The sequence below is a fragment of the Bombyx mandarina genome, chromosome 12, assembly GCF_030267445.1.
Source record: "Bombyx mandarina strain Sakado chromosome 12, ASM3026744v2".
NCBI lineage: Eukaryota > Metazoa > Arthropoda > Insecta > Lepidoptera > Bombycidae > Bombyx > Bombyx mandarina.
Window position 1 is genome coordinate 2,397,558 of NC_143219.1, and position 15,426 is coordinate 2,412,983.

A 15,426-nucleotide genomic window follows, 5' to 3' on the forward strand; every position below is an offset into this window, starting at 1 on the left:
TTTTTTTTGTAATAGGTAAACTTATAAAGATATATTATTGTTTTGAAGAATTTAAACATATCTCTCAAGTGGCCATGACCTAAAGGATAAAACGTACGATGAACTCTCATATAGTGTTATGACTATGTGTGTGTACACATCGCGCGGGGAACCGCCATTTTTTTTTGTCTAAATTCACAACTTTCACGTAACCAAACAACTGTAACGTTGAAGGAATACCCTCCTGTTATAATAGTAAATTAAAATCGCGAAATAAAAGGAAAATACATACGTTTTATTAAAGAGTGTTATGACCCCGCACGATATCACCATTCTATACATTTTTAACGCGTTAAGTACTCCAATTTAAAGGGCGGAACATCTTGATCTCCTGTTTGGAAGTGGCAGCGACATCCACTTAATGATATATATGGATTCCAATAAACAATACCAGGTCACACGTGAACTTGGTGACCTATAGCAATAAAATAGTAAAGATATATACATAATTGTCGTACTAGGATGCGAATATTAATTACGATTTCTTCACAAAATTCCCCAAGAGATAATTTGAAACATCCAATTCAAACCACAACTATGACATATTTAATCATCTATATATTAATACGTGAAGCAAAAACTTTGTATCCCTTTTTACGAAAATCGCGCGGATGGAGGAATATGAAATTTTCCACACTTATAGAGAAGAAGTGCACAATGCTAATATTTTTTTTAAATAATGCATAAAAGATACATTGAATCAATAAAGAAAGCATTACACACACTACATACCATGTATTTGACGCACACACGTTGATGCACACTATTTATTGTCAAACTTTTGTTCTTGACGTCTGTTGTCAAATTGAGAATAGATTAAATATTGTTTGTCTTTGTTAATATTTTTTTATAGTGTAGTCTTGGCGAAATTTGTGATTATAGAAGTATAAAATACAATTATAATAGGGTACAAACTTACAATTCCAATTAATTATAGTCGAATTTCTACTACTGCGGGACCACTAGTTTTAATAAATGGATACCAAAATTTATTACAAATTTGTTTGTATACACTTACATGCATTGTGTAATCAACTTTACAGAGTGAAATATTTCATCAATTGAACCGTGAAATGGGATCAAATGTACCCTTTGATTGTTCATCATTATTAGTAATTGATATGAATGTGCACTCATATGCTTATTGAATCCAATATACTCGATCATGTTTTGCTACCATGTCTTGATCATTATTTTGTTGGGAATTAATAAAAAAAATACATGTATAGAACATTAATTTCATGATCATAAATTTGTAATTGCAGTACAATGGGTTTGATGAAATCAATTGAGATAATCCTTTTAGTCATCACATTATTGGAATAAATGGGCTGCTAATAGTAATCCTTGAATAGATTTTAGATAGTTTATTTCTGATGGTAATTTTTCTGCTAATAATGACATATGAGTATTCAGTTGGATTTCTTTTGCAGCTGTAAAATCAATCTAAGATCTATGTACTACTGATGATAATAACCCTAATTTGTTTAAACTTCCAGCACACGTGATGTCCCAGTTGGCATGGTTCATAGCGACAGTGGCCGTGGGAGTGTTCCTTTATCAGCTCATAGTGATGCAACTGATATATTTCATAGTCGTGAAAAAGAATCCTTATAAGTTCTACTGGGGACTGTCGCACGCTATGCTAACTGCCTCAGCTACGGCGTCGACGTAAGTGGATTCTGTCTTTATTTAATTGTAGTCATACATTCATGGTTTTGTCCTATCAATCTTAACTTTTTTTTCAAAATTAGGGATTTTTGATTAAGAATCTTTTTTTTTTATTGTATTGATGGGTGGACGAGCTCACAGCACACCTTGTGTTAAGTGGTTACTGGAGCCCATAGACATCACCTACAACGTAAATGCGTCACCCACCTTGAGATATAAGTTCTAAGGTTTCAAGTATAGTTACAACGGCTGCCCCACCCTTCAAACCGAAATACATTACTGCTTCACGGCAGAAATAGGCAGGGTGGTGGTACCCACCCGCGCAGGCTCACAAGAGGTCCTATCACCAGTAATTACGCAAATTATAATTTTGCGGGTTTGATTTTTATTACACGATGCTATTCCTTCACCGTGGAAGTCAATCGTGAACATTTGTGGAGTACGTATTTCTTTAGAAAAATTGGTACCCGCCTGCGGGATTCGAACACCGGTGCATCGCACGACACGAATGCACCGGACGTCTTATCTTTTAGGCCACGACGACTTGGAAATGGCAAATGGCAAAAACCAAAGTTTATATATAACGCACCAACTGAGACTTTTAATTTATTTAAGCACTATTTACAGAAAAACAACTATTTAAAAAAGAACAGAAATTTTTAGATCTCGAAACAGAAAAAATGTAATACTCGTATTTTAAAGAACGGAATTAATTCATCCAAATACTAATCACTTGCAACATTAAGAAAGATTGAATATTTCTTTTTCTATAATCAGTGCAGCGGCGTTGCCCGTCACCTTCAAGGCGATGGAAGGTCCACTCAGGATCGATGTCCGCATCACTAGGTTCGTTCTCCCCATTGGCTGTAACATCAACATGGACGGCACCGCGCTCTTCATAGCGATAGCCGCGGTCTTCATATGCCAGATGAACAATATGACTTTGGGTTTTGCTCAATTGGCAACTATATTGTGAGTATAAAAAACATTATATCTAGTCTGTGCCATTAAATTCCAGGGAGTAAATTGGAGACTTGAAAAAAAAAAAAAACAAACAAACAAACAAAAAATATTTCATAGAAGCGATTTTAAAACCAAGTGGACTTGTTATTTTCAAAGGCTATTTAAAAAGCGCTAATATCCTTTGATATCCACCCTCAAAAATGGGATTGTGTTTATTAAATAAATACTATATAACGAAAGCTTAAACTATTGAAATCCTTAACCACAATTTCGATTTGTTTGATAAATTTCTGAGAGGTACAGTTAAAAGGAAGAATTTCCGCCAAGAGGTTGTAATTAATTGCTCGATAGACCGACGGCCTGAATGTTGCAGTTCGGAACTTGTATACAGTAAAATAAAATATTTTTAGTGAGATTCAGGCATCTATCAAATGTCGTATTTACGTAGATTCCATAGACACAGCTCACTGAGTTTCTCGGCGGATCTTCTCAGTCGCGATTCCGATTCGGTGGTAGATTCTGCGAAGCACTGCTCTTGTTAGGGCCAGTGTTAACAATTTTCTCAGGTTGAGCCCGTGAGCTCACCTACTCGTCCGCGCGTAGTTGGAATAGCCTCTTAAGCTACCAGCTAATAGGTAAGATTTTTTTTGCATAGGATCAATAGTTCTGTTTAATCATTAGACCGTATCACACGTCATTTCGGATCCTCCCGATCCACTCACGGTGCTTTTCGGTATCTCAAGCACTGGTCATCGTTCTCCTCGAACCTGCCGCTTACGACGAAGGGCTCGATGAGTAAATTAACTCTCAGACACAGCCCACTGAGTTTCTCACCGGATCTTCTCAGTGGGTCGCGTTTCCGATCCGGTGGTAGATTCCACAAAGCACGGCTCTTGCTAGGGCCAGTGTTAGCAACATTGTCAGGTTTGAGCCCAAAAAAAATTAACTGTGGCGTCGTGGGAGACTGGATAGGAACGAAGTTCCTCATTATGAAAATATTAATTTGAAGTTCTATTCGAGGTATAAAGAAAATAAAACTGGAGGTTTCGCAACAACCCACGGTCATTCGGCAACGTGCGAACTTATTGTGGTACACTTCATTCACGGTTGTTTGCATAAGAGTTAGTGTATTGCGCAAATGAACGCTCTGAGATCGTGGTCAATGAATGATAAAAAACTAATAAAAATCTTACGTTACGGACGTTTTTTCCCGGTTAGGGTAACCCTCCGCATCGTCCCATAAGGAACTTCGTTCCAAAAACCGTGTGTACGAGCGTCGATATATCGATACAAGGCGCCATTGTCTTCCAGTTTGACGTCGACGGCCGCGTCTCTGTCGTCGGCATCGGTACCGTCGGCGGCGCTGGTGTTGCTGCTGGTGGTGCTGTCCTCAGTGGACGCGCCTGCGCAGGACGTGTCTCTGCTGTTCGCCGTCGACTGGCTCGTGTGAGTATCGGATATTCCAATAAGTGATATCACGTTCTGTTTTACAATTAGACTTACGAAAGTATAAATACGCATTTATCTCAGTAATTCGGGATGCTAATAGAATTTTTAAATGATTTGTGTGATAAATATATTAGCGAGAGGTGAAAGGCTATTCGGTTTAAGCTACATTTTGGCACACTTATAGGAGAGCCATTTAAAGTTTGAAATTTGGAAAAAATATCATAACAAAAAAAAACTACTTGAGATGTCTGAATAAAGTAAACTTAATTGTAGTTCAATTAAAAATATCTAATTGTTGCTACTAATATGTACCCAAATAAAATGCTAATAATAATTATTATGTTACATTGTGTGTAGCCACTGTACACAGAAAACCACTGTAGATTTATATTTATATATATATATATATTTTTATTGCTTAGATGGATGGACGAGCTCACAGCCCACCTGGTGTTAAGTGGTTACTGGAGCCCATAGACATCCACAACGCAAATGCGCCACCCACCTTGAGATATAAGTTCTAAGGTCTCAGTATAGTTACAACGGCTGCCCCACCCTTCAAACCGAAACGCATTACCGCTTCACGGCAGAAATAGGCAGGGTGGTGGTACCTACCCGTGCGGACTCAGAAGAGGTCCTACCACCAGTAAAAAATATAGTATAGAAATAAAGTATATATTAGTATAGATTGATTGAATTCCAGTGATAGGATTCGTACAACGAACAACATGCTTGGCGACTGCTACGCGGCCGCCGTCGTGGAACATCTGTCTAAGAACGAGCTGATGGCGTGCGATGCGGCTTCCATTGTTAGTATTCTATATAACTTTATAACGAATTATTAAAACAATCCCAGTTTAAGGTGTATAAGTATAACGATGTAAAATATATTTCATTGGTGCTGCTATATCGACTGACAGCTTTTTGGAAAAACTTCGTGGTTGGTTGCCCGGCGACGTCTCTGCCGCTCCGCCCGCATGCACGCCCCTCCTAGACCCACGAGTAGAACAAATAGGGATGTGCACGTTATAACTTCACGCCCACTGAGTTTCTCGCCGAATCTTCTCAGTGGGTCGCGTTTCCGATCCGGAGGTAGATTCTGCGAAGCACTGCTCTTGCTAGGGTCAGTGTTAGCAACACTCCGGTTTGAGCCCCGCGAGCTCATCTACAAACGTTAGGGCGAAGCTGAAATAGCCTCTCAAAGCTATCGGCATAGGTAGGAAAAAAAAAACTTCCTTTTTATCTTACCTATATATTATGTAGAATTGGGATCGTGTCCCAAAAACATGATAGGCAGCGGCTTGACTCCGCCCCTGGATTGCTGACGTCTATGAGCGACGGTGACCACTTACGATCTGGCGGGCAGTATGCTCGTCTGCATACAAAAAAATATTCTACTGTTCCGAAATCTTCTGGTATTATAAAATAAAAAATATCTAACACCTTTTTTACGCATTAACCGTCTTCGCCATCTTCCTTATCTCTGTAATTCTGTCTGTCAATCTCTTCTTTTTCTTCTTTATTTTTTGGTTTCGGCACGGTTTGTGCATTAGCCAGCGTCAAGTATTAAGGTTTTTATAATTCGCTGTTTTAATTATATTTTATAGTTTATGAATAATAAAAAACGATGGAAACTTAATCAATTGGCATGAAGTCAAATGAAATGAGATAAGATGATATGAGATGATATATAATCTCAATAAAATATAGGTTATTTACTAAGACTTTTTCAGTGAAGTTTTGGGAGAATCCCGAGGACTTACGTTCAGATGCTTTATTTCATTTTCGCAAATTTGTGCACTTTCACAGATGCTAAGCAGTTAAAAAACCACTGTTATTACTATACATTTAAACCTAAAGAAACACTAAATAGACAAAAATAAACAAATCACACAACTTCACTCCTCGCGTTTCCGCCAAAAAGTCCTGTCAATCTCTTTTCCCTTTCTTATCGTTTTCTTTCATTCACTTCTTAATGCTCCGTTCCAGACTCTTTCATATGTTCCGTTCTTACTAATCTTACGTATATTATGCTTATAAATTGTGCCGAATGAGATGTGTAAAATTTGAATACAGCGCCCGCTATTAAATAATTAACCAACCCTGGTACTAAAGCTTTGAGTCAATAAGCTAATCCACAACGCCATCTGCTAGAAACCTGTGGAGCTCATAGATAGTAGTAATAACTGTTGGTTATTTAAGTTACTAGCGACCCGCCCTCGATTCGCTTCGGAAACTGTAATTTATTACTGATTTCTCTACTATTTAATGGATGTTATTTACAAATAAACCTTCCTCTTTAATCACTCTATCTATTTAAAACCGCATCAAAATCCGTTGCGTAGTTTTAAAGATTTAAGCATAGGGACAGACAGATATAGGGACAGAGAAAGCGACTTTGTTTTATACTATGTAGTGATATATAAATCAAATAATTTGCAATGAAAAACTATTGTGATTATAAATTGAGATAAAAGCTATCCTATCTCATAAATTGGATTAAAGGACACATTTTAAAACAGAAAACGCTAAAATCGAATTGCTGATTTCGGAGTTAATCTTGAACAAATACTTTGACAAGTCTAATAAACAAAATAGATCTAATATTAATTCTAATCCCAGAAGGTCCATTAGATGTGTCACTATTTATTGGTTTTGTATTATGGGACTCTGGCTTTAAACATAAAAAATGAAACATAAAAAAAATGAAACATTAATAAACATAAAAAAATAAGTCTCTATTACCAATAAGTTTCAAGTAGAACTCAGTAATCGCTGGTAATGAACGTTTTACCAATAACAGAATTGCAAATTCTAGGAAGCTACGACCGGCATCACTCCAAGCACAGAAGAAGCCTTAACCACACCAGGGAAGCAGTCGATCGTATCAGACGACATCGTCATTGACATGCACAATCACAACAACGTCGAAAGGATTTAGTTCTTACCAAAAGAGTCTCTGAGACTCTTATAAATGATAAAAAGTATTAAAAAGAAGATTTAGTAAGAGAAAGGCTTCATGCAAGTCTCTCAAAGCTTTCATCACAATACGATGATGTCATCTATGTAGATGTTTATATTTTTTATTTATGGATAAAACGTTAAGAGATCAAATTATTAAATTGTAATTGATGGACTGATATGTAACAGGTATATAATTATATACAGGACGTATTTTTTTTTAAATAAAATATGTATGTACTATAAGGATTAATTAAAATAAATCCAAGATAATTAAACAATGCTGAACTTCTTTGTGACCTATGAAGATTTTGCATCGTTGTCTTTTCAAATTACATGCTCGTCTAACTCTAGAAGATCTTCTATCACTTCTCCGTTAACGTATTTATAAATAGCAATAAATCACGAAGCATCTCTTTTACTAAATCCTCTCATTTTACTCCTTTAATAAAAGATCTTCGCAATCTTTTCGCTCCGTGAGCAGTTAACCGCGTAGATTCTTGTTCTTATTGTTTACTGGCTTGCATCGGATACATGATGCAAGCAATTACTAGAGTAAGTAGTAACTGATTCTTAACAATTATTTTAATGATTTATGAATATATCTATGACGGTAAGTTTTCGAATTACATACCAATATTTTACATTTTTCAAATATGGGTTCGGTAATGTTGTGTAAATAATTATTGTTTACGGTTTAGTCTAGAACTAATTTAGATCATTTTGTGTTTTAATTTTTTATAATTTGATTAAAATGAAGTGAATAGATTATATAGCATACATTTATACATGAAGTTCACAAGTTCTTTATAGTTCGAATTAGTCTTTTCACAAAAAAAAGATCGCGTGATATTGAGACGTGGCGGCCGTAATGGTCCCACGTTGTCCATATGGACATGAGAAAAGTGTTGGGAAGAAACAGGAAAAGTATAAGTGGGTGATTGGGTATGGCGGTGGACTTTGTTTTTCTGACAATCTGTGCATTCACTGACCCACTGTCTGCGTTTTTTCTGTGCTCCAGGCCAGTTAAATCTATTCGTAACCATTCTTGCAGTGGTTTTACACCTGGTGCGCGTCAAAAATAGGTTTCCTGAAAGCTACTGTCATATTTGGTCGTGGATTTGGCGTGTATTTTTTTTTTATTTTTTTTATCGCCGTATAGGCAGACGATCATACGGCCCACCTGATGGCGAGTGGTTACCGTCGCTCATGGACGTCAGCAATGCCAGGGGCCAAGTCGCTGCCAACCGTTCAATATTCTCCACAAGCCTCGTTTGAAGAAGGACATGTCATAGCGCTCGCATAGCATATGTCGCAGTAAATTTCCTTGTCGGAGTCTGGTATTTTAATTTTCTTCAGATCTAGTGCTGAACCTTTCTGTAGCAGCTGTTTTAATCCTAGATCCGAGTCTTGTGATGCTGCGAGTGCGGTGTAGTCTATAATGCGACTAATTTCCTCTATGCGGGAGAGCGCGTCGGTTACAACATTTTGGCTTCCTTGGACATACTGGATATTCGTTGTAAATTGGGAGATGAAGTCCAGATACCGACATTGCATTGGAGAGCATTTTTCACGATTATAAGAGAAAGCAAATTACGGGGGCTTATGATCCGTAAAAACTGTGGATGGTCTTGCTTCTACCATATGGTGAAAATGGCGTATTGCGTTGTATATAGCTAGCAGCTCACGATCATATGGGCTATAGTTACTGTCTGCAGAAGAGAGGCGTCGTGAAAAGTCCCAGTGGCTTCCAATTGTCTTTACACTTTTGGTGAAGTGCGGCCCCCATGGACGTACCGGACGCGTCTGTGAACATGGCCAACTGTGCGGCAGGTCCTGGATGTGCAAGCATCACTGCTTCGGAAAGACTTGTCTTACATCTATTGAAAGCTTCCTGTTGTTCAGGAGTTATTGTAATACTCTGTGTTCCCTTCGTTTTAGGTCCAGCTAGTATGTCGTGTAATGGACTTTGAAATTTGGCCACATTAGGTACAAATCGACGATAAAAATTGTATATTCCTAAAAATTGGCGAAGTTCTTTTACTGTTGACGGTGGTGGGTAGTTTATGATTGCCTGCACTTTTTCTGGTAGCGGCCTCATGGCCCAGGAAGGTGATACATGCGTTACCAAATTCACACTTGTTAGTGTTAATGAGCATGCCATATTCTGCTAAGCACTGGAACAGCTGCCGAAGGTATTGGAGGTGGGAGGTCTCATCTGGCTGGTGACTCGGTATCTGATGGTAAGCTTTAACTAAGTCAATTTTTGAGTAGCCTTTGGTTCCTGCTAGTTGCTGCGAGAAGGCTTGAATGTGACGGATTGGATAGTTGTCCGAGATTGTACGCGCGTTCAGTGCCACTGTCTTTCTTGGGCGCGAGGTGAAGCGGTGATGGCCACGAATTCTCGTACCTATGCGTCGTAACGCTCGCCAGCGTTTCATTCGTTTTTTTTAAAGACACTTTGTCGGGATTGGGGAGCTTGGATAGGGCGGGCCTGGGGAGGGATGCCTGGGAGCATTAGCGTCTACGGGACCGACGCGGGCGGGGAGTTCCTTGTCGCTGCTCGCTTTGTCCTCGGAGGGTCTCTCTGTGGGGCGTTTCTTCCGTACGGCTGGATACTCAAGCTTGAGCAGCTTGACGTCAAGACGTCAAGACGAGGGACCCCCCACCCGCGTCGGTCCCGCAGACACTAATGCTCCGAGGCACCCCTCCCAGGCCCGCCCTATCCAAGCCCCCAATCCCGACAGTGTATTTAAAAAATTCAAAAATACGAACGAAATGCTGGCGAACGGTACGGCGCGTAGTCTATTTATATATCAAATAATGAATCGGTCAATTAAACGTTTTATTCAATAGGGTACCATGTACAGTTTTGTACTTATTTAAGTTAAATTTCAATTATATTGCATTTAGATAATTATTCATTGCTTAAAACGAAACTTTGATTTAAAAATCTCTATGAAGATTTTAAAAGTTGTTTCCAAAATTTTGTTGTATATCATAGGCATACTCAATACTGAGTTACTTAAAATTAACTTCAAAATCAATATTAGGTTGTATCTGTCATATTCAAAGTATATAAATACTAAGGTATAAGAATTTAATAATATATCATCATTAGATATCAGTGAGTCGGTACTGTATTATAATTAAGGAGGCTAAATTTTTGTATCTACTATTACAATATATTTATTATAATACGCTAGTTGTAGAGAAGCTAATTTAATCTATAATAGATACCAAAGAACTAAAGATTTACAAAATAATGAAAGGATTTTTTGAAATTTTACCGTAAAATGTGATTTTGAATTACATATTGGTGTGTTCAGGTTCTTAAACCGAGAACTGTGATGAGATGTTTCTTTTGGAAACCTGTTTACTGAAATTCAATATTATATCGTGTGTCTTAATATTTGAGCATAATCGAAATAAAGTACTAAAGATTAATGTTTGAAAGCTTCTGAATAAACACGAGAATAGGTACTTACATGAGTTTATCATATGCTATTAATGTTGCATTAATTTATAATGCACTAGCGACCCGCCCTCGCTTCGCTTCGGAAACATTAAATTTTATTATTGATAGCGGAGTCCCGCGATGTTACCCGCGGTCATTGTCGTGCCGCGGGTGACGCCGCAGGGTGAAGCTAGTCTAAATAAAGTCGCCTAAGTTACTCCTTATTACATCAGCTACCTGCCAATAAAAGTCCTGTCAAAATCTGTCCAGCCATTTCAGAGATTAGCCGGGACAAACAAACAGACAGGCAAAAATTGTAAAAAGTGTTAATTTGGTGTATATATGTACCGTATATATTATATATATTCATATGCATGTAGTAAAAAACGGTTATTTCAATATTACAAACAGACACTCCGATTTTATTTATATGTATAAATTTAAATATACTTGGGCGATTTCGCCTGTGAGTAAATAAATATGAGTGGAGACCTCGTACTGGACAACACATTGGCTAAGATTACCCCGAATATTACAATATTAGTGTTTATATTGATTATGTCGTCGTCGTGGCCTAAAGGATCGCCGGTGCATTCGTGTTGAGCGACGCACCGGTGTTCGAATCTCAGGCGGGTACCAATTTTTCTAATGAAATACGTACTCAACAAATGTTCACGATTGACTTCCACGGTGAAGGAATAACATCGTGTAATAAAAAACAAACCCGCAAAATTATAATTTGCGTAATTACTGGTGGTAGGATCTCTTGTGAGTCCGCACGGGTAGGTACCACAACCCTACCTATTTCTGCCGTGAAGCAGTTATGCGTTTCGGTTTCGTTGTAACTATACTGAGACCTTAGAACTTATATCTCAAGGTGGGTGGCGCATTTACGTTGTAGATGTCTATGGGCTCCGGTAACCACTTAACACCAGGTAGGTTGTGAGCTCGTCCACCCATATAAGCAATAAGAAAAAAAAAAAGTAGTCAATTATCTTCAGAACTTTACTATCTGCAATATAAAATCATCTTTAATACTATTACTGTGTACTTTAAATTCCACGGTATAATATAAACTAATATAAGGGTATTCGGTAATAATGCACGCTGGCAATATTGTTATTAGAGGTTCAAAATTGATAATAATAAAACTGCTCAATATTAGATTCGCATTTTCATTTTATTCAAACTTCCTTCGTCGACATTCGTTTGGAACTTTAAATCTAATATTAACATTGCTTATTTTATTTACACTTAGTCTTCATACTGTTGGATGTGTGGCATCAGAAATACATCTTTGAATAATCACACGACACTGATACACTTTTAAATTTGATATATTATATCGTACAGATGATTATGTTAATTAATGAATTAAATTTGTATAATGATTTAACTGATACCACAAAACAGTCTTCGATATTTTCATATTTAGACGAAAATCACAGGACAATACACATTTCAAAGGCACAGATATGTCATGCAGCTACAGAGATACGTAAATTATAATGGTGTCACTACATCTTTGTAAAAAAATAACTGTACACTATCATAAGCTTAATTTAAAAATACTTATAGCTTACAGTAAAGCTGATTCATTTGTAACATTTATACAAAATAACATGGCAGTCTTTGATTTTGATATTATACAAGGCACTAAAACGTATACAATATGTACAAGATAATATTACAACCCGATTCATTAATATTTACATTTACCGGAAAAATCGGTAATAAGCGCTTAAAAGACACCATTTTGAGCATACTTTAGGTGTGTAACGATGCACAAAACGATCGAGAGGATCTAAGCCGATCAGATCGGCTTCTAAATAAATACTACTAAAAATACTAGTTGGCAAACATGTTACGGGATATGTACAGACATCTTAAAAAATAATATTCACATTCGCATAGTTGTGTGGGGAGGTTTTCTGCTACCAGGCACCGGCGGAAGGCCGGGACCTACAAGGGGAGACATCGATGGGGATCTCGTAGCTAGAGGAGATAATGAAGGCGAGAAGGACGGAGACATAGCAGCCGCAGCAGAAAATCCCCCAGGAACATCATGACTTATAGGCGATCTAGGCAGTAGGAGCTGCGGTTGTCTACACGACAGCGACGGCGCAGGACAACTCCTTGGCGCTACTGTCGTTAAAAGAGGGGGTGGCACACTTTTACCTCCAGATATGGACGTTCCTTTACTTTTGGCACTAGACGCCGCACTATTTCCACTTTGAAGTGACACGGCATCGTCTTTTAGACGCGCTATTTCCGAAAAGACATGCGCCAAGGGCTGATACTGCGGACCCCAATCGAGTAAGTAGTCCCAGTTGTAGCTGCCAGTTAATTCCTCTTCAGAATGTACTATTGAACTAAGACTGCCGGTCATAGAAGGACCAGCGGTTGGTACGGCTGTGTTCTCCCCTGGAGCGCTGGGAAATGCACCTAAAGCCATAGCTCTGTCTACGGCAGCACTGGCTTCATCAGCACTACTGGCTCTTTCGCTGCCGGTAACTTCATTAAGTTTGGCGTAAATGAGATTCGTGATATCGTTTTCGTGACCCCCATCTTCATCGAACATATGCATAGAATCCATCGGTGGGTGATGTAACATATTATCTTTAGTTCCTGTATTTTCAGAGCATCGCCTTGATGACGTTGAAGCTCCGCCTCCGGCACCCGTGTCAACTATACCGAGTCTCGCTAAATATTCTTGTGTATTATGTACTGAAACATCAGAGAGATTGTCATCGTCTCCTGATCTATGCATCCCGGACTCTCGTTGCAAGGGACCTTCATTAATCATTCTTATTTCCTCGTCCTCGCCGTCTTCTCCGTCCTCAGCTGAGCCACGCCCGCTTGAGCCGGATTGATCAGAGCCTGAGAGTTCTGATGTAGTAGCGGCCCCGGAATTAGAACTTGCCGTGTGTGGACCATACGGAGGTATCTCATCGTATTTTGGAGGAGCGAATTGACCAGCAGAATTTACCGTACCAGTATTTCTAATGGGGATAGTATCAAAAGCACCTGGATCGACATAACTATTAGTTGTGACCCCTCCTTCAGAATTGAAGCCGGGCTTGTTGACGTTTTTGTGTCTTTTATTTTTCATGTGCAAGAACAGAAACGCCGCTGCAAATATAATTATAATGAATATGAAAGCGATAAGTAATCCTAAAGCCCAATCCGAAAGACCTCCATTTGTAGCGGCCGCTGTGTCGTTTGTTAGATCTATTTCACCAGCCAAAGCCATGTCGTTCAATCCGATTTCGACTGCGGTTTTATTTGTTAGGGAGCCTTGTCGACCAGAGCTCGCGGTGACTACCAAACTAATCGATTTATCTGAACCAAACAAATTTTGCACAGAATCGATTTTCTTCTTCAGTATAATAACGCCTGTAGTCCTGTTGATTTTAAAGTAAGAATGCGATGTCGACAGTTGGTACACGATGCGACCATCGATGCCTTTGTCTCGATCTGTTGCAGTTGCTTGACCGATCGTATACCCGGCGGGCAACGACCCTGATTTCGGTATCCTAAACTTGTAGGTTTTTTGCGTAAATTGAGGATAAAATTCGTCGCGACTCTCTACGTCAATTCTCACTTTCACAGTTGAACTTTTCCCGCCCAAGTCCGATGCTTTTATTGAGAACTCGTATTTATTTCGCATCTCGTAGTCGAATACCGCGTTACTGTTCACCAGTCCAGTTGACGAATCGATCTGGAACAGCTTCCACGAATCGTCCTTTCTATTTAAATTCAACGTTGACGGTATTATCGTATAGTCGAGTTTCCCGAATTTGCCTTTATCCAGATCGGTCGCTCTGGCAATGAACACGGACGTACCCGTTCTTTCATTTTCAGAAATACTCTCGAAGTATTCGCTTACGGGGAACGTGGGAGTGTTGTCATTCTCGTCGATCAGACCGATTTTGATGTAAGCCTCACTGCACAAAGCAGGGACACCTAGATCGCACGCAATAATCACCAGTTTATACTCCGTACTGCCTGTGTCGTAGTCAAGGGGTTTATTAACGTTCAGTACTCCCGTGGAGGGATGCATATAGAACAGACCTTCGTCGTCTCCCGAAGTCAAATTGTAAACTACATTAGCATTTAGAGTTCCGGATTGGTCTGCATCTGTAGCGACTAATTTCGTAAGCGTATATCCGATTTTGACGCCTTCATTGACGGTCAATTCGAAATCGTTGCTTGAGAACGTCGGTGCATTGTCGTTAGCGTCGGCGACGGTTACAAACACAGTGATGGCTGTTTTGTTTTGATTGCGTAATAATTTGCCGTGTTCGACTGCAGCCAATCCCAGCACGTATGAGTCTTGAGTTTCTCGATCTAGTCTTTTGAGAAGGATCAGTGCTCCTTCTTGAGTTACATCGAAAGAATCGTTTTCGTTTCCCGATATGATGTGAAAGTTCAAATTGTACTTCTTGAGCACATCGTTAATTCCACCGATTCGGAGTAATGAAGAGCCTTTCTCTGTGTCTTCGTTAATTGTTATTCTGCAATCGAGAAATAAATAATTCATTATTTTCAATGCTTAAAACTTTAGCTCTAATGATTTTCTAAACTTTCAGAATGAAGACTGAGACTTCAATTTTTTTAAATATTTTGTATTTTTAGTTTGAAAAGTAGAATGTGAGAATAGAACGCATATTACAAATCAATGGAGTATAAAAAAATTTGGTCATGCAATTCAAAGAATACGATGCCTATATTCTCTCAATTGACAACTATTTTTATTAAATAAATACTTGATGGGGATTCGGTACGTTAATTGCTACCCATACGGGCGAAGATTTCGGACACCATTTTTCGGTCGAAATCTATTGATCATGACACTAATCATAAATATCTCTTAATAAGATGTG

General features: G+C 38.6%; 2 protein-coding genes across 3 annotated transcripts in view; one reads left to right on the forward strand and one right to left on the reverse strand.

Annotated features, from left to right (window-relative positions):
- The window catches only part of Eaat2 (Excitatory amino acid transporter 2), a 33,232-nt gene extending 21,528 nt beyond the window's left edge, over positions 1–11,704 (forward strand). For both annotated transcript variants that reach the window (XM_089732071.1, XM_089732070.1), the window contains exons 6-10: positions 1,539–1,710; positions 2,488–2,682; positions 3,985–4,119; positions 4,826–4,931; positions 6,941–11,704. In XM_089732071.1, the coding sequence (XP_089588197.1) occupies positions 1,539–1,710; positions 2,488–2,682; positions 3,985–4,119; positions 4,826–4,931; positions 6,941–7,063 (731 nt within the window). In that variant the 3' untranslated portion in view covers positions 7,064–11,704. The remainder of the gene's footprint in view (positions 1–1,538; positions 1,711–2,487; positions 2,683–3,984; positions 4,120–4,825; positions 4,932–6,940) is intronic.
- The window catches only part of ds (dachsous cadherin-related 1), a 339,468-nt gene continuing 335,743 nt past the window's right edge, over positions 11,702–15,426 (reverse strand). The window contains exon 16 of the mRNA XM_028174914.2: positions 11,702–15,057. Coding sequence (XP_028030715.2) covers positions 12,441–15,057 — 2,617 coding nt within the window. The 3' untranslated portion in view covers positions 11,702–12,440. The remainder of the gene's footprint in view (positions 15,058–15,426) is intronic.